This window comes from Capsaspora owczarzaki, assembly GCF_000151315.2.
Source record: "Capsaspora owczarzaki ATCC 30864 unplaced genomic scaffold supercont2.6, whole genome shotgun sequence".
In the NCBI taxonomy this organism is placed as follows: Eukaryota; class Filasterea; order Ministeriida; family Capsasporidae; genus Capsaspora; species Capsaspora owczarzaki.
The window spans coordinates 366,213-382,688 of NW_011887297.1; the positions used below are offsets into that span (position 1 = coordinate 366,213).

The following is a 16,476-nucleotide window of genomic DNA, read 5'->3' on the forward strand; positions in this document are numbered from 1 at the left end:
CCAAATGGCTTTTTGCCTTGTCGAATTTTTGAGTGCTACTTTTCACCCCAAATCCAAAGTGAAATTGCCACAGACAAGCATTCGTGATCACTTCCCCTTTTAGCTCTTCCCGTCTTGGTGTTTGAAGAAATGGCTGCTTGCGAGAATATACCTATGCGTCCTGGCGAGCCCACGCCAACGACCGTCTTCCTCACCAAAGGTCACCCTTCTGCGTCTGCACGCTCAGCAGCAGCTCGGCACCAGCGACAGCCCTGGACAATGAGCCTGGTGGTGCTGCTGATCGCCGCCGCCGCTGCTTCTGCTGCTTCTGCTGCTTCTGCTGCTGCTGGGGTTGCGTGTGCCAGCCCAGTGGGACCGTGCCAGGCACCCACCACGATCGTCGGACACGGCCGCCGAGCTGCAGCGGCGACTGAGCCGTCGATCGATGGGCTTGTGCCGTGGGCGCGCAGCCCCGCGCTGTGGACTGGCGGCGCCGTGCTCGAGGTCGAGAGAAGCAAGCAGACGCTCGCGGTGGTGCTGCCCAGCGACGCCACCCTCGGCAAGGGCGACTTTGACCAGCCGCCGCCAGACCCGCTCAAGCAGACGCCATTCACGGTCACGCTGGTCGTCTATGGCGCGGGCCTCGCCGACGGGACGCTCATGTGGCTGTCGGACAACGGCTTCAGCTGCCTGGATCGCCTCAATGTACGCGCAGTGTACAATGCGACCGGATCCGGATTGTCGTCGTCGTCCGCCATGTTTGACATCAACCCGGCAAATATCGTTATGGGCAGGCAGTACTATCCGTGTGTCAACGAAAGCACCTCGGAGGCGCAGGGGCGTCCCTGGATTTCGATTGTGATTGACAAGGCGGCTGTGCCAGAGTCGGACGATGTGGGCATCCCGATGCCGCTGCGCATCATTATTCTCATCGTCTTGCTGCTCCTGTCTGGCCTGTTCAGCGGCCTCAACTTGGGCGTCATGGCGCTCGACACGAACGCGCTTCAGATTGTCATGGAGAGTGGCACGCCAGACGAGCGCAGAGACGCACGCGTCATTTACCCCGTCCGCAAGCGCGGTAACTTTTTGCTGTGCACCCTGCTGCTCGGCAATGTGCTGGTGAACAACACGATCGCCATTCTGCTCGGCGACTTGACGACCGGCCTTGCGGCTGTTCTCGGTTCCACCGCGGCCATTGTCGTTTTTGGCGAGATTGTCCCGCAGTCTGCCTGCTCCCGCCACGGCCTCAAAGTCGGCGCCAAGACCATCTGGATTACCAGGCTGTTCATGCTGCTCACCTTCCCAGCATCCTACCCAATCAGCAAAGCGCTCGATTACTTCCTTGGCGAGGAAGTCGGCACCGTCTTCAAGCGCGAGGCGCTCAAGTCTCTGCTCCGTGTGACTGCCAAGGACACGGACTTGCACGCCAACGAAGTCGTCATTCTGTCTGGCGCCCTCGAGTTTGGCTCCAAGACCGTTGCCCAGGTCATGACGTCGCTCCAAGACGTCTTTATGGTCAGCGTCGACAGCATCCTCGACTACAAGACCATGTCTGCCATTGTCGACAACGGACATTCACGCATTCCCGTGTTCCAGGGCAAGCGGACCAACATTGTGGGTCTGCTTTACTTTAAGGATCTCGCTTTTGTTGATCCTGACGATAACATTCCCCTCAAGACTGTGCTCGACTTTCATGATCACGAGGTAGAAAAACGGGCTTGTTTCATGGATTGAACCTTGGATTTTGGTGTGTTGGGGTTGAGAAGGAACGAGCTCATCAGTTTTTTTTTTTGTTGTTGTTGTTTGCTTTTTTTTTTTGAAACTCCCAGCTTCACATGGTCATGGACGATCATCGTCTTGACCGCATGCTTGAAGAATTCAAGCGTGGGAAGAGTCATATCTGCATTGTGAAAACGGTTCGCAACGATGGTATGTCGCCGCAATTCAAGCATATGGTGCTGTATCCGTTCGCAACGCAAACCAGTCTAACTAACTGCGATTCCGTTGAAACAGGCCCCGGTGACCCGTACTATGAAATTGTCGGCATTGTCACCCTCGAAGATGTCATCGAAGAGCTCATCCAGTCTGAGATTAACGACGAATACGACCAAATCTGTACGGTTTTCCTGCAATCTCCACCCTCCTCAGGTTTCGCTTGCTGCGGCGTCTCTTTTCACTAACTCTCCCGATATTTCTGTCGCTTCTTGCAGCTGACAATCGCACGCGTCAACGGTTGCCGCGCAAGAAACTCGATTACTCGCAGTTTGTTCGTTCAGGCGAAATCAAAACCAAGCTCGCGCCTCAGATGGTCCTCGCTGCTTATTCGTACTTGTCTTCAGGTACTTTTGTTTGTTCTGGTTCTCGTTTCATCTGTGTTTGACTGAATGGAGGGCGGCCGTTGCTGACTCGTTGTTGACTCCCAATTCTGCCCCCCCGGCCCCTTTTTGCAGCCATGCCGTGCTTTAGCATGGATGTGTTAACCGAGTCCGTGCTAAAACGCTTGATTGAAGCTGGCACTGTTCGCGATGTATCGGTTGCGAACGACGCGCCAGACAGCCTGGTTTTGTACTCGCGCGGGAAGGCCACCGACAACTTTTGCCTCATTCTCCAAGGCCGCGTCGGACTCACAGTGGGCTCTGAGAACTTTACGTTCACGAATGGCCCGTTCACCACGCTTGCTGTGAACGCCATCCTCCCGTCCACCACCCAGTACATTCCCGACTTTAGCGCGACGGTCGAAATCGACTCGCAGCTGCTGTTCATCTCGCGCGCCGAGTACGTGGCTGCAATCAAGGCCGCCGAAATTGAAAAGGCGGCAATGCGCATGCCTCGCCTCAACCCTCCACTGGAGCTGACGAACAGTAGCAACGAAGACTACACTCCAGCGTCAAAGCCCTTCCCCACCTTCACTGAAGCGGCGCACCAACTCGCCACCGAGCGTCCTGCCGCCGCGTTCTCGAGCACTGGTGGCCACAATTCCAGTGCATCAACCTCGCGCCCCTTCTGGAAATCCAACAAGCAGCAAACTGCTGACGGTTTCCAGTTGCTCGAAGATGCAGACCTCGACGATTCCGAGGAAGATAACGCTCTCTCTTCCGAGCACAGCGCCATCAAGCTCGAGCTTTTGAACGTCCATGAAGACGTGTAAAACCGGCCAAACGGCTATCTTATGCTGGATCAATGTTTCTGTTTTGTTTGTAGTTTTCTGTTTTTTTTGTTTTGTTTTTTTTTTGTCGCTGTCGTGTTTTGTCCAACAGTTTCGTTGAATTGCCATATTATCATTGGTGTCCCAATACAATACTCGCTAAAGCACGTTTCCCACATAGTGAACAGACAAAATATCGTCAATCAAATCCTCGGGCGTGTTTCGGCGCTGGCGAGCCAATTCGCGTTGTTCAGCCAAGCCGAGGTACAGGAAGCGGCTGAGCAACTCGCCATCAATCACATTGCCGGCTCGAGTTGTGGTCATTTTGCGAGGAAAGCGATATGCTCTGTCGTGACAAACAAGCAACAAAACAGAAAACAGAAAAAAACAACAACAACAACAAAAAAAAAAAAAAAACCGATGTCGGCGCATAATTCGCATCAATCATGAAACCTCCACGACCAAACATCCGTTCTGTTACCGATAGCCAATCGGGTTGAGACCCGCCCGCTGCTGCAGGCCGACAAGTTGGCGCTGGAGCCACTCGAGCCGTCGGAACGTTGTCTCGCCAATGGGTGCGAGAGCATTGAGAGATCCCTCAAGCGTGGCCAGCAGATCAATGTGCCGCTTCACGCTTGCACCGCGGTCTACCGACACTGGAAGAGAGCGGGGTACCATTCGCAAGACTTGCTGCACATGGCTGCCGACGTGAAAGTCGAGCTGGCGAAGCAACCGCTGTCCGTTGTTACTCTCACGATCTGCAATTGGGAATGCCAAACACAAGTCAACGGGTGGGCCGTCCCCAGTAGTATCAAAACATAAACCCAGAAACAGCGGAAAAAAAACCTTACTGAGCGGGTTGTACGCAAAAACGACAAGATTCTGGTGCGAATCCGTTGCCAAGAAACCGAGCGACGAGCCATCCACTAAAAACTGAGTGGAAGCAACACTCATGTGGTCAAAGTCTCGCGCGATAAAACCGAGGTGTTTGGTCGTTTCCTTTGTTGAGAGAATTGTTCGAGAGAATTGTTCGAGAGTGAGCGACGCCCGCTCACCCAGCACGCATCACAACGATTTGCTTTCGATCGACCGATCGATCGAGCGATCTGGCACTTACATTGAATCGCAACAGAAAAACGCTGTTGTTCAAATCTCCCACAAGAATGAAATTCTTGATGGCCGAAACAGATACAACGAACGTTTGCGTATCAATGAAGGCCACGCCGTCCATTGTATCATCGCTAGCAAATTGCCAAATTATAATCTGTTGCGAGGGCCGTGAGTTGGTTGGAAGGAAATTCAAAAAAATGGTGCGAACGACGAGCAGAAAGTTCTGCACCAACAGGACGCGTACCTTTTGACCAATGCAGGACACCAAGTGACCGCAGACATGACTCAAGGCAGTGATGGCTCCCTTCTGTTCTCGCTCCATCAGATACTTGAGTTTGCGATTTGTTTGAGGGCGATTGACCTCGGGAACAACGTCAATGATTTCAAACACGATAATCTGGTCGAACGGAGCGCGTCAGTGCCACAAGCAAGCGTTCAGCAGCCCCACCCGCCTCGGCGCAACCGTGTCTCTGAATACTTACGCGGCCATGACACGTCACATCCTCGCCTTCAATGACGGTGGTGCCAATCACAACATAATCCTTGAGACCCGTCACTGTCTCTTGACTGGTGATGGCAGCGATATCCACGCTGGTGACGCGCTCGAACGCTGGTAGATCAAAAGAGTGGATGGATTCCCATGTGACTGGCGAAATTAGTTGCAACGAGAACGTGTCGAACGTTGCTGGGATGGCCCGAGGCTTGGGCGTGTACGGGACTGGCGTGTATGTTTCGTCATTTGTCAATCGCGGCAAATTGAAATACGGCTTGGGGTGGGATGTCACAAGAACGTACGTGCTGGTATGCGTGTGATGCAAGTGAGCAGTTTAGAACGAGAACCAACTGAAACTGCGCCAATTCCCCCCCCCCCAAAAAAAAAAACAAAAAATCTGACCGGAAGACCTCATGGTAGCCAATATAATGAGCAGTGGCGCGCAATGGCACGCGTCGAACAGGCCACGGATTGTCGTGGTTTGTCGTCGGCGCCAGTTGGCAGAATCGCAGAGTGCCCTGTCACAGAAACATGACAAAACAGGATGAGCTTCGAAGCCTTTTCCGTCCAAGAGGAGTGAATAATCGCAACGAAAAGTACCTGCGTCGTAAAATACACAAATCCACCAGGGCAGGCGTTGTTATTGAATGCAGAAAACGCACTAACACTGCCATCCGTCAGCATGAGATGCGCTCGGAGGGCTTTTCTGGTTGGCGACATGAGCAGCCACAGTGGGCGTCGACCGCACACGAAAACTCCGCTGCACAGCTGATGCCCGCCAAGAACTCCTGTGTAGGGAACTAGACGACCCAGTCCAAAGGCCTGTCGCGGCGGCATTCCCGCCGACTGTTGCTGTTGTTGCGCTTCTTGTGGCTGTTGCTGTGGTTGCTGGGCAGCAGGATCCATCGACGCATCGGCACCAAGCCCATCAATCATCATGGATGCGACGTCCCCGCTGGGCTTGGGATTTAATTGCTCGGCGGCACGTTGCTGTTGTTGCAACTGCTGCTGCCGCTGCAGGGCCTTTCTTTGTTGGCCAACAGGTTCGCGGATTTCGACTGGCAGCGCAACTCGCTTAAACCGCACAGCAAGCGGGGAGATGACGGCGAGCATTTGTTCTTCAGCCCGTTCCACTTCTGGAGGCATTTCTGATGCCGACCGCACATAGTGGAAGGCCTGGTAGACGAGAATATCGTCTGTGGATAGTGTCGCCTGAAAAACAGCAACCAAAGGCAGAGCGACAAGAGCGGCGATCAGCATGCGCACGATCAACAAAACCACCCGCAAAAAAAAAAGCGACTTACAATCAGGTGGGGACGCTGGCCAGAGGGTCCGTCAAGGGTGAGCAAAAGCAAATCGGTGATTTTGGGATCGTCAGGGCTGCATTCGGCGTTGACTGGAACGGAATGTTCAGAAGAGAGAATGGGCGGATAAAAGTTGAAAGCGCCGTGCACAAACACGAGAGAAAAGTCGGGTAGGCTGTAAATCTAGTTGTTTGAGTTCCGAGATTCCCAATGCAAGTCGTAGAGTGAGCAACAAAAGACAAAAGGTGCAACAACATACGAATTCCCCGACGACGTCGACGATGACGACGACTGAAAATGCCACAATCAACAGACCTCGAGAGCGCCGTTGCTACGCGCGATGGCACACCACATAGTCGCTGCAGCTGGTCCATGAGGTAAACTAGGCAAAGTCGACGGGCTGGGCGGGTTGGGAACCGAGGATGTTTGGTTGGATGAGCCGCGTGAGGCTGCTTGTTGGGTGGTGGATGTCGGTGCGGATGGAACCGAGGAGCCATACAATGCCGCAAGCTCGGCGTCGTCATCTTGATCAGCCACGGTTGATCGCTTGTTCTTCTGGGCGACAGCGACCGTCCTGTTGGCGTTCTTTGGTCCGGGTTGCTGTTGCTGTCGTTGCAGCACGGCCTCCGGAACAAACAAGCCCGATCGATCGGCGTAGAGGGAGACTGCGACCACTGGCTGACCCTGTGTTTGGAAAATAAAATGTGTATATGTGAGGGAAGGAGGGAGGGAGAGAAAAAATAGAGCGAGCGATCCAAATTGCGCTTGCCGCTGGGATAACATCTCTTGTTCACGCAGCTCAGTGGTCATCAACTTGCCCCCCCCCCGCGCCCTAAAACACCAAAAAACCCTACCGCAGCCACAGTCGCAGTCGACGCAACAAGCTCTTGAGTATCGCCTGTAAATTGAACAAAGGAAACGGCTCCATCCGCATGCAACGCCAGGACGCTCGATTCTGCAATGCTTGCGTGAATAATTTCAGACACGGACGACAACTGGGCGAGCAAAAGCTCCTGGCGGAGGTTGACACCGTCAACAAGACGAATGCCATGTGCGAACACGTCAACAATGAGAATTTTGCCGTTCGCCGCAAAGACATTGCCAATGGCAATGGTGGCACCTGCTGTGAAAAACCCACTTTCGGCGATTTGTTCAAGCTCTTCGCCAGTGGTGGTGAACACCAGCGTCGAGTCGTCGCGAGAAGCGACCAACAGCGAGTGGGATGCACCGTCGAGCGATGAAAGGGCGGCGAGAGACGGGTCCAAGGCGGTGCTGAACACGCTCCACAAGCCGCGACCTCCTGTGAGCTCTTCGAACGAAGAGATAATGTCGGGACGGATGCCACGATGGGTCACCACAATGTTGCCAAAGTTGCCGTGACCGGCGCAAAACACAAGATCGAGCGGGTTTTGCGGATCAAACTGCTTTTGCTTGCCACCCGCGGCTGTTGATTGTTTGGGCAGCGGGTATTCCTCGGCGTCCTCCCGCTGACGTTGGCGCGAGGCGTCCGAAACGGACTCGTACAATTCGGCAGAGACATCTTCTGGCAGCCCTGCAGTCATGCTGACCACCGGGCCCATGTTGAGCAGAGTGTCGCAAGCCTGCAGCATGTACCGCGCAAGGAAGGTTGTTCGATCGCGAGCCAGCTCGGCCTGAGTGGGTCGCACAAGCATGCGGTCGAGCTCGTCGAGTGCCGTGTCTCGAGAGACAATTTGCACAACTGGGCGAGGCGCGACTGCGTCTTTGGCGGCGGAAGCAGTGTTTCCGTTTTCGTGGGCTTTGGTTTTCGCCGCGTTTGCTGCACCCGAAGCAGAACCGTACAAGTTTTCGAGTTCGCTGTCATCCTCGTCATCGTCGGCGGCTCCAGCGGCAGTGTGGTGGCCGTTGGTGTCGGACGAGCGACTGCGTTTGTTTGCGGAAAAGTCATCCAGAGCTGCGCTGGCCAGGCGGCGCTTGTCGGCGGCCGCTGTGGCATTGTTCATCACACGGAGCAAGACTGAATCGCTAGCACGCGACCCAATGAAGCAGTATTGGCCATTGTAAAGCGAAGTCATGCAGCAAGGCAAGACACTCGCACCGGCGGGTTCGATGCGAATGCGCACAACCGTGCGGCCCTCTGTGAGCAGGGTGGCCACAAACATTTCTCCACCCTCCGTCACGGCAAGAAGGGTTTCCGGTGTCAAAAAGCAACACCGTCCTTCCTGCATGTTGTAAACCACGCTGCTGCCGTCGGGGTGCTTGTTTTCTGGTATCCCCAGGCGCAGCTCTGTCGACATGGATGAGAGTTCGTTCAAGGAGACTCCGACTGTTGGAGAGGACTGGCTCAAGTGCAAGATTGCATCTGGCGTGACAATCACTGTGCCGCAGACGGGGCGGGGCACAGCCATAACGCGCATCGAGTTGAATGGTAGTTTGTCCACCGACCAGACAACTGGATGTGAATGGGACGACGTGTTGATGGAGAGAGCCACCATCGAGCATGTATCCTTGCGCTGGACAGTGCGCCCAGTCCAGGAGGGCGCGTTGGGTTCAAACAGAAGGGCCAGCGTCGGCTCAAAGTATCCCGTCAGAAACTCAATGTCAATGACGTGATGGATGTGGCGTTGCAGCTCTGTCAGCTTGATCTCGTACGAGGGACGCAGGCGTTGTCGCTTGCGAATGCTCGCCGCTGGAGCGGACGTTGTAGTAGCAGCAGCAGCAGCAGCAGCAGCAGCAGCAGCAGCAGCAGCAGCAGCAGCAGAAGAAGAAGAAGCAGAAGAAGCAGTTGTCAGGTTTGCTCCAATTTGTGCGCTGGGCGGCACTGAGGCGGCGGGCGCCTGGGCGCTCTGATAATCGTCGTCTTCATCGTCGTCTTCATCGAGGTGCGACTCTTGACGGAATGGCAGAATGATGAGCTTTGTGCCATAGACCAAGAAGGCTGCGCACTGGCGCATTGGATCGACGCGGATGACGGGTGGCCAGACGGCCTGAAGCGCGGTGGCATCGCGGCCGCCCCGCATCTCAATGTCTTCATACATGTGCAGCGAGATGGTCTTGAGATCGAGGGTGGCCGGGTCGTAGTCGACGACGGCGACCTTGGCCTCCTTGAAGGCCAGCAGCAACGAGTCGCGCTTGCAGTGTGCCAGCCGAGCCACGCCAATGCTCTCGACGTTCCCAGACAAGTTGAAGCTGGCAACCAGCTCGAGCTTGTGCTGCAGTGCTGGCGGCGTCGCGGGGGCGGAATGGAGAGATCTCGTGTTGATCTCAGTCGCGGCGTCGTCGGAGCGACCACCATCATTGCCACCGTAGCCAGCGGCGCGTCCAAGGTGCATGGCGCCCGCGGTCTGTGCAGTGAGTGCAGATCCGCTCGACAGCTCCGATCTCCATCCGGATCCCGAGGCGGTGGCGGCGTCGATGCGGTAGACTTCGAGCAGATTGGCGCGCGCAACGACCAGCTGGCGTTCCGCTGCATTGGTGAAGCTCGCCTCGACGCAGTGCTCGACCGCGGTCGGCGGATGCTGCTGCCGAAAGTACGCAAACATGCAAAAAAGCGACACACAAAAGCAAGAAAAAAAAAAAAAAAAAAAAAAAAAAGTAAGACCAAAAGAAAGCACGACTGAATGGAAGACTTCACTTGGCTTGCAGATCGTTGAGCTCAAGTCTCAAGCTGAACGACCAGCTGACAATAACGCCAATGTCCAGTAGTGCAGCAGAATTGTTACAGTAGATCGAGCTCACATAAATCTCAACGTCTTAGAAACCCCCTCCCCCTTTTTCCTTTTCCCCTTTCCCGTAGCGCTTTTGCAGACCCATTTTTGACCTTGCAACCAAACACCGCCTCCTCATCCTCATTCTCATCCTTCTCTTACGTTCACCATCCACCATTTCCCCGCCTTCCTCCCTCTTTGATCAAAGCGAGTGAGATTCAAAACAAAAGCAAATGTTTTTTTTTTTTTTCTTCAATTTCCCACTCTTTTTTTTTTTTTTTTTTTTTCTTTTCAACTCTTTCTCTCACTCTCTCTTTCACTCTGTCTCTTTCACTCTCTCTCTAAACAAGAGCATGGACGACGGCGACGACGTCATCTTTGAGCTCGTGCAGCTGGAGGTCACGCACTCGTGGCTGTCTGCACTGACGCGCGAGACGTTCATTCTGGCCAGCAACCTGAGCGTCCGCGAAGTCAAGCTCGAGGTCATTGCCCAGTCCGCCATCATCGCCACCCACTTCCGCAAGCTCGAGTTTGACATTTCTACAGCGGCAGCAGCAGCCTCCAACAATAGCAGCAGCAGCAGCAGCAGCAGCAGCGGCTTCAATCCTGCTGCTGCGAACGCATCTTCAGCCGCCGGTTCATCCGTCGCAGCGGGGGGATCAGCCGCACACACGACCTCCTCGCCTGCAGACACTGGCAGCAGCAGCACCGCCTCAACCACCACTACCACCACCATGCCGGGCGCCGCGTCCGATGCGCTCTGCAATGCTTTGGTCTTTGCGTTTGCTGGCCGTGAGCTGCCAATCGCGCAGGAAGCCAGCCTCCGCTTTGTCGCCATCGACCCGAGCATCCCCGACGCCGTCTCCAACTGCGCGACCATTTACATTTCGCTGCGGCGGCGGACTGACCCGGCGGTGGTCGCGGCCGCGGTTTCTGCTGGCCCAACTCGCAGTGCTCTTCTCCTTCAACCGCTGAAGGACCAGCAGCAGCAGCAGATGCAGACACCGACGCTCCGGCCGTCCACAACGTCCACAGCGACGTCTTCCGGTACTGCTGCGAATGCTGGGGCGTCCTCACCGCAGATGAACCGCGCTCGCACGACTCATCAGGGCTCGGCAGCAGCAACAGCAGCAGGACAACAACAACAACAACCCGACGCGGACCAGGCCGGACCCTTGCCCATGATTCTGTTGCGACAGAGCCCAGCCGAGCCGGCGACGGGCGACACGATCGCAGAAACACGTCGCCGATTGTGCAGCGCGCCGGCACCGTCGTCCTTTGGCGCGGGAGCTGGCATTGAGCGACTTCCCGTGCGCATCTGCTTCTCGACCGATTGCGAGCTTCTCATCCCGTGCGGCGACGGCGCTGTCTTGCTGGGCGACTTTGTTCTCTCGGCTGTCGGTGGTCTTGTCGCAACAGGCTTGCTCCAGCTGGCTCCGGCTGCTGCAGAAGCGCTGGCAAAGGCCGCGCCAGCCTCGACCACCACAACGACCACCACAACGGGCGCAAAGACCAGCACCTCGTATGCCTCGGGCCTCTACTCGTCCATTCTCAAGCAATTGGCAGTAACAGCGGACGACGGCACAACTCTGGCGGTGGACGAGCCGCTGGGGATGCTGCCCTACCTGCAACACTGCCTCAAGTCCAAAGAGCTCGCCCATCTCGCCGTCACTTTCGAATCCCTAGTGTCGCGCGACGACGAGGATTTCGAGTCCGAAGGCGAAGAAGAGGAGGAGCCCGCCAACAACAACGACGACGCAGCAAGCTATTACGACGACGTCGAGCCCATCTTGGGCGACGCTTCGCCCTTGATAGAAGAGGAGAATGCGTATGCGGTCATGCCACTGAAGCGAGGTGCTGCCGCTGCTGCGTCGAACGGCGCCGCAGCCCCTGCAGCCGCCGCTACGACATCGTCGGCACCCCCGCCTATTCCCACGGCGCCAAAGCCCGTTTCCTCGACTGGACCTGCAAGCCCCGCGCCTGGTCCGCAGGAATCCTTGTATGCCGCCCTGCGCCCCGGTGCCCGTGACTTGTCTGGCATGTCGAATGATTTGTACAGCGCCCTCTCGCCTCCTGTGCCTGCCCTGCCGCCCCGGCGCAACACAATGACTGCCAACACAACGGCGCACGCCGGCAACCACCCGTCGCATCAGGGCGTTGTGCAAGCACCCGGCGCGCCTCCACTTCCATCGCGTGACAAGCACATGTCGGACAGTCAGAGTCTCATTAAGAGTCTCCAAGCCGACCGTCGTTCGATGGCCGTCCATGTCTCCTCCTCCTCCTCCACCTCCTCCTCCCACGACCAGCGGGCTTCGCTCCATTCCGGCAACCGGACGAACGGGTCGGCCGTCACCGAGCCCATGATGCGATCGCAATCCGTGTCCTCCACGGGCAAAGCTCGCGGCCGCTCTGGACGAAACCGCCGCCCAATGTCGCGGGCCAACACCATCCGAAGCAAGCAAATCTTCCCGATCGAGTTTGTCTTCCCGTCAGGCCAATCGCTCCTTGTGCCGTGCCCAGGCTCTTACAACATTGAGCGGGTCAAGTCTCTTGTCTGGACGCGCGTGTTTGAGTACAACGCCACCGTGCAGCACTCGCAGCCCATCGATGTCGGCATTCTCGACAATTGCGCTCTCAAGTACGTGATGCAGAACCAGCTGTACGAGCTGTTCGACGAGCAGCAGCTGCTCCAGACTCTGCAAATCATCAAGCACTGGCTCAGCTCTGGGGAGAAGCAACAACTGTTTGTCGCCTCTCGCACCGTCGAGCTTGGCAAGAGGGTGAGCATTTCTTGTGCTTTGTTTGCTGTCGAATTCTCTGGAACGCGCGCGCGCTGAACTTTGATGATTGTTTTTGACTTGTAGGAAAAGCGTTTGAACATGAAAATTGGCGAGCTGATCGGCTACGGTCTCCACCAGTTCACTCAACAGCACAACCCCGAGCTCGATCTTATTCGTCGGCGCTTTGTCTGGTAAAAAAATTGTGGATTGCATGGGTGCTTTGCGTTGTTTGAAATCTGACCTTTTTTCTTTTTGTTTGTTTATTGTTTTTTCTGGTTTTTGGTTTTTGGCTTTTGGTCCCACTCGGAACTCCTTTAGTGTCCGACGTGCCGCCGTGGATCAGCGTGACTTTTACGCCTACATGCTCGACTGCAACACGACTTCGGCCAAAGTGCCCCAGAACTTGGTGACCAAAATGATTGACAACAAGCTCAAGATCAAAGTCTTCTTCAGCCAAGGCACCTCCAAGACGCTGATTTTCGATGCCTACTCGAGGCCGACGGACTTGCTCGAAAGTCTTGTGACTGAAAAGTCCATCAAGGTGTTAAACCTGCCCTCGGATAGGTAAAACGAAAATGGTTTGGTTGCTGCCTTTTTGCAAGACATACGTAAAGCCCCCCCCCTCCCCGTTTTCTGACTCTGGACATTGTCATTCTCGTGTAGCAAACCCGGACACTACATTCTCAAAATGCGTGGAATGGAGGACTACTTGGACGGCGACAACTCGTTGATTAGTTTCAAGCAAATCCGCCGCTGCGTTCTGAAAGGCGAACCCATCGAGCTGACTGTGATTGAGCGCGTCAAGTTAAACTTTGAGGACGAGGCCAATTTAATGGAAGAGGTGAGCAGGAACTGGTGCTGCTCTGTCTCAGAGGTGTGCTGAGAACTTGGGCAGAACGGTGTTGTTTCTCACTGAACTCGAACTCGCGTGCCCTCCAGTTTGATTTGATTGACGACTCTATTGGCGTCACTGGAACCCACGAGCAACTGTCGGCCAAGATCCGCGATCATACTCAAATTACAACCCAGTCGCTTTGGGATATTTCGCGCCGCTTCCGCATTCGCATTACCGGAGCAGATCGTCTGGTTCACGGCAACGTCCGCTCGCTTTACGTCGAGGCAGCAATCTATCACGGTGGCCAGCTTTGCGCAAGCCCACTCAAGACCGATCAAGTCCCAATCACCGCAGCCCCGCGCTGGCGCGAGTGGCTCACGTTCGACATTGAGACATCGAATTTACCCCGAGTATGATGCTTTTTGTTTTGTTGCTTTTTTCGTTGGTGACTGGTTGCTCAGCTCTTGCTGGCTGGTTGCTCATTCATCCCTTTCCTCCGCCTTTTTGTTTCTCTTTTTTTTTTTCAACCCAATCCAGGCGGCTCGCATTTGCTTTACCGTTTACGGGCGTTGGAACGCCAAGAAGAACATGAGCGACGACAAGGAGCACGACATCCATCCGCTGGGCTGGGTCAACTTTTTGCTCATGGATTACAAGGGCTACCTGCGATCTGGCCACTTTACCCTGGCCCTATGGCCCGAGGACAAGGCCAACCCGATTGGTGAGTTCGTTTTTTTTTTTTAACAATCAAGTTTTTGTTTCTTTTTTTTCCTCTTTTGCTCTGTTTCTCTTGGCTCTTGAATCTTTTGCACATTCATGCTGACCTTTGCTTGATTTGATCGTGTTTACAGGCACCACCATGCCCAACCCTGCTGGGAACGAGTCCGGAACGCTGTCGATCGAATTGGACACCTTCCAGCATGCCATTGCCTTCCCGCATGATCTCTACATGAACGAGTACAAAAACCTGAATATGCCGATGCCGACCGACGAGCACGATCATCAGCGGCTCGAGGTAGGTCGAGCTTTTTTTTTTTTTTTTTTTTTTTTTTTTACGATTGCTTGGGAAGAAACGCACACTCACCCTTTTCGTCAATTGCTCTCCTACTCCACCGGCAGCAAATCATCAACTCGGATCCCCTGTTCCGCCTGGACTCGCGCGACGAAAAACTCGTGTGGATGTACCGCCACTATTGCATGCGACGCCCGGAGGCGCTGCCAAAGTTCTTGCTGGCAGTGAAATGGAATCGACGCGAGCACGTCCAAGAAGCTCACAAGTGTCTGCTGGCGTGGGCCGCGCTCAGTCCGGAGGCGGCTCTAGAGCTGCTGGATGCCAACTTTGCAGACGAACGCGTTCGTGCCTACGCAGTCTCTCGGCTCGAACTGCTGCCGAACGACGAGCTGGGCGACTACTTGCTGCAGCTGGTCCAGGTGCTCAAGTACGAGCCGTATCACGACAGCGCCCTCGCACGCTTCCTGCTGCGTCGCGCTCTGCTGAACCGTCGCATCGGTCACAGCTTTTTCTGGTATCTTCGCGCCGAAGTGCGAACTCCAGACATTGCCCAGCGCTTTGGACTCTTGCTCGAGGCCTTCACGCGAGGCTGTGGGACCCCGATGATGAACGAGCTCGTGCACGAGCACCAAGCCTTGGACACGTTTGTCAAGGTGGCCAACTTTATCAAGGGCGCCAAGTCGTCCGTCGAGCGGAAGGAAATGCTGCGGCAGCAGCTCGAAAAGGTTCAGCTCCCTGAGCAATTTTCCTTGGCGTACGACCCGAACATTCACGTGGGCAGTTTGCGACTCGAGTCGTGCAAGTACTTTGACTCCAAGAAGGTGCGTGCGTTTGGTGTTGTGTTGGATGGATTTTTTTTTGTTTCATCAGGCCTTGTTTACTTGTTTGGTTCATTGCTCACCCAACTTCCACACTGCCGTTCACCCAACAACACCACCACCACCAACAACAACAGCTGCCATTGCGTCTTGTGCTGGACAACTCAGACCCTGCTTCTCCGCCAGTCTATGTCATTTTCAAATCCGGCGACGATCTTCGCCAGGACATGTTGACATTGCAAATGTTGCGAATCATGGACAACCTCTGGCAGCAAAACAGCCTGGACTTGCGAATGAACCCGTACGGGTGCATTTCCACGGGCCACGAAGTCGGCATGATCGAGGTCGTCCTGAATGCTGAGACGGTCGCCAAAATCCAGCAGCAGTACGGCGGTTCGATGGCCGCATTCAAAGACGAGACGCTGCACAACTGGCTCCGCCAGCAAAACCCCACCGATGCAGATTTTAACCGTGCGGTCGAGACCTTTACGCTGTCGTGTGCAGGATACTGCGTCGCGACCTATGTGCTGGGCATTGGCGATCGCCACAACGATAACATCATGGTCACAAAGTCGGGCCACCTCTTCCACATTGACTTTGGTCACTTCCTCGGCAACATAAAGCGCAAGTTTGGCATCAAGCGCGAGCGCGCTCCATTTGTGCTGACGCCCGACTTTGTCTACGTCATGGGCAAGCGCGAGGGTTTCCAGTTCCAAAAGTTCCAAGAGTACTGTTGCCAAGCCTTCCTTGCGCTTCGCCGCAAGGCGAACATGTTTATTAATCTGTTTGCAATGGTGAGGCAGAAAGAGGCAGAGTTTGGGGTTTTTATTTGTTGCATGGCGACACTTTCTGGTGGTCCAGGTTGATGGAAACTGACTTGTTGTGATTTTTTTCTGTGTTTTGTGTGGTTTGTTGTATCTTGGGACGCTGCAGATGCTCTCGACTGGTATTCCTGAACTCAAGAGCGCCGACGATATCAACTATCTCCGCGATGCGCTCTGCCTCGGCAAGACTGAGGAGGAGGCCGCCAAGGAGTTTAAAAACCTCATCTTTGAGTGTCTGCGCTTGAGTTGGAGCACACAGCTCAACTGGTGGATTCACAACATTGCGCATTCTTGAGTTTCTTGAGCTTTTTGTGTGTGTGTGTGTGTGTGTGTGTGTGTGTGTGTGTGTGTGTGTCTGTCTTTTGTTTGTTTGTTTGTTGTCCGTTTGTTTGATTTCCGAATATACAAGATACTGAGTTCGCTTATTGTGCAATTCCATACAGCTAGATTCAGACTTGTTTTGCTTTTTTAAGCTGTTTGCTCAGTTCTG

At 54.8% G+C, this 16,476-nt stretch overlaps 3 protein-coding genes across 3 annotated transcripts; 2 read left to right on the forward strand and 1 right to left on the reverse strand.

Annotated features, from left to right (window-relative positions):
• The first annotated feature begins 102 nt into the window (after positions 1 to 102).
• CAOG_04088 (cyclin M1) lies at positions 103 to 3,229 on the forward strand. Its single transcript, XM_004347863.2, has 5 exons — positions 103 to 1,683; positions 1,809 to 1,908; positions 1,993 to 2,094; positions 2,190 to 2,318; positions 2,430 to 3,229. The coding sequence occupies exons 1-5, from the start codon at positions 130 to 132 to the stop codon at positions 3,125 to 3,127; spliced, it is 2,583 nt and encodes an 860-aa protein (XP_004347913.2). The 5' UTR covers positions 103 to 129; the 3' UTR covers positions 3,128 to 3,229.
• CAOG_04089 (cleavage and polyadenylation specificity factor 1) lies at positions 3,220 to 9,620 on the reverse strand. Its single transcript, XM_004347864.2, has 11 exons — positions 6,886 to 9,620; positions 6,347 to 6,715; positions 6,032 to 6,214; positions 5,328 to 5,939; positions 5,130 to 5,245; positions 4,717 to 5,032; positions 4,479 to 4,631; positions 4,242 to 4,388; positions 3,976 to 4,123; positions 3,606 to 3,882; positions 3,220 to 3,470 (listed from the first exon to the last, which is right to left on the reverse strand). Exons 1-11 carry the CDS (start codon positions 9,550 to 9,552, stop codon positions 3,284 to 3,286), a joined length of 5,175 nt encoding a protein of 1,724 aa, XP_004347914.2. The 5' UTR covers positions 9,553 to 9,620; the 3' UTR covers positions 3,220 to 3,283.
• A 375-nt stretch (positions 9,621 to 9,995) lies between these two features.
• Positions 9,996 to 16,322, forward strand: CAOG_04090 (phosphoinositide-3-kinase gamma catalytic subunit). The gene is made up of 10 exons (XM_004347865.2): positions 9,996 to 12,497; positions 12,582 to 12,688; positions 12,816 to 13,061; positions 13,161 to 13,338; positions 13,437 to 13,742; positions 13,870 to 14,053; positions 14,184 to 14,347; positions 14,452 to 15,165; positions 15,300 to 15,956; positions 16,096 to 16,322. The coding sequence occupies exons 1-10, from the start codon at positions 10,071 to 10,073 to the stop codon at positions 16,279 to 16,281; spliced, it is 5,169 nt and encodes a 1,722-aa protein (XP_004347915.1). The 5' UTR covers positions 9,996 to 10,070; the 3' UTR covers positions 16,282 to 16,322.
• The last annotated feature ends 154 nt before the right edge of the window (positions 16,323 to 16,476 follow it).

Excerpts from the sequence above, each read along its gene's own strand:
- CAOG_04088 (XM_004347863.2), top strand. The coding sequence starts at position 130 with ATGGCTGCTTGCGAGAATATACCTATGCGTCCTGGCGAGCCCACGCCA. Across the intron at positions 1,684-1,808 it reads TCGACTTTCATGATCACGAG|CTTCACATGGTCATGGACGA; the intron begins GTAGAAAAACGG and ends TGAAACTCCCAG. Across the intron at positions 2,319-2,429 it reads TTATTCGTACTTGTCTTCAG|CCATGCCGTGCTTTAGCATG; the intron begins GTACTTTTGTTT and ends CCCTTTTTGCAG.
- CAOG_04089 (XM_004347864.2), bottom strand. The coding sequence starts at position 9,552 with ATGTTTGCGTACTTTCGGCAGCAGCATCCGCCGACCGCGGTCGAGCAC. Across the intron at positions 4,389-4,478 it reads TGTCCTGCATTGGTCAAAAG|ATTATAATTTGGCAATTTGC; the intron begins GTACGCGTCCTG and ends CCCTCGCAACAG. Across the intron at positions 3,883-3,975 it reads TTTTGCGTACAACCCGCTCA|ATCGTGAGAGTAACAACGGA; the intron begins GTAAGGTTTTTT and ends TCCCAATTGCAG.
- CAOG_04090 (XM_004347865.2), top strand. The coding sequence starts at position 10,071 with ATGGACGACGGCGACGACGTCATCTTTGAGCTCGTGCAGCTGGAGGTC. Across the intron at positions 13,062-13,160 it reads TTAAACCTGCCCTCGGATAG|CAAACCCGGACACTACATTC; the intron begins GTAAAACGAAAA and ends ATTCTCGTGTAG. Across the intron at positions 14,348-14,451 it reads ACGATCATCAGCGGCTCGAG|CAAATCATCAACTCGGATCC; the intron begins GTAGGTCGAGCT and ends CTCCACCGGCAG.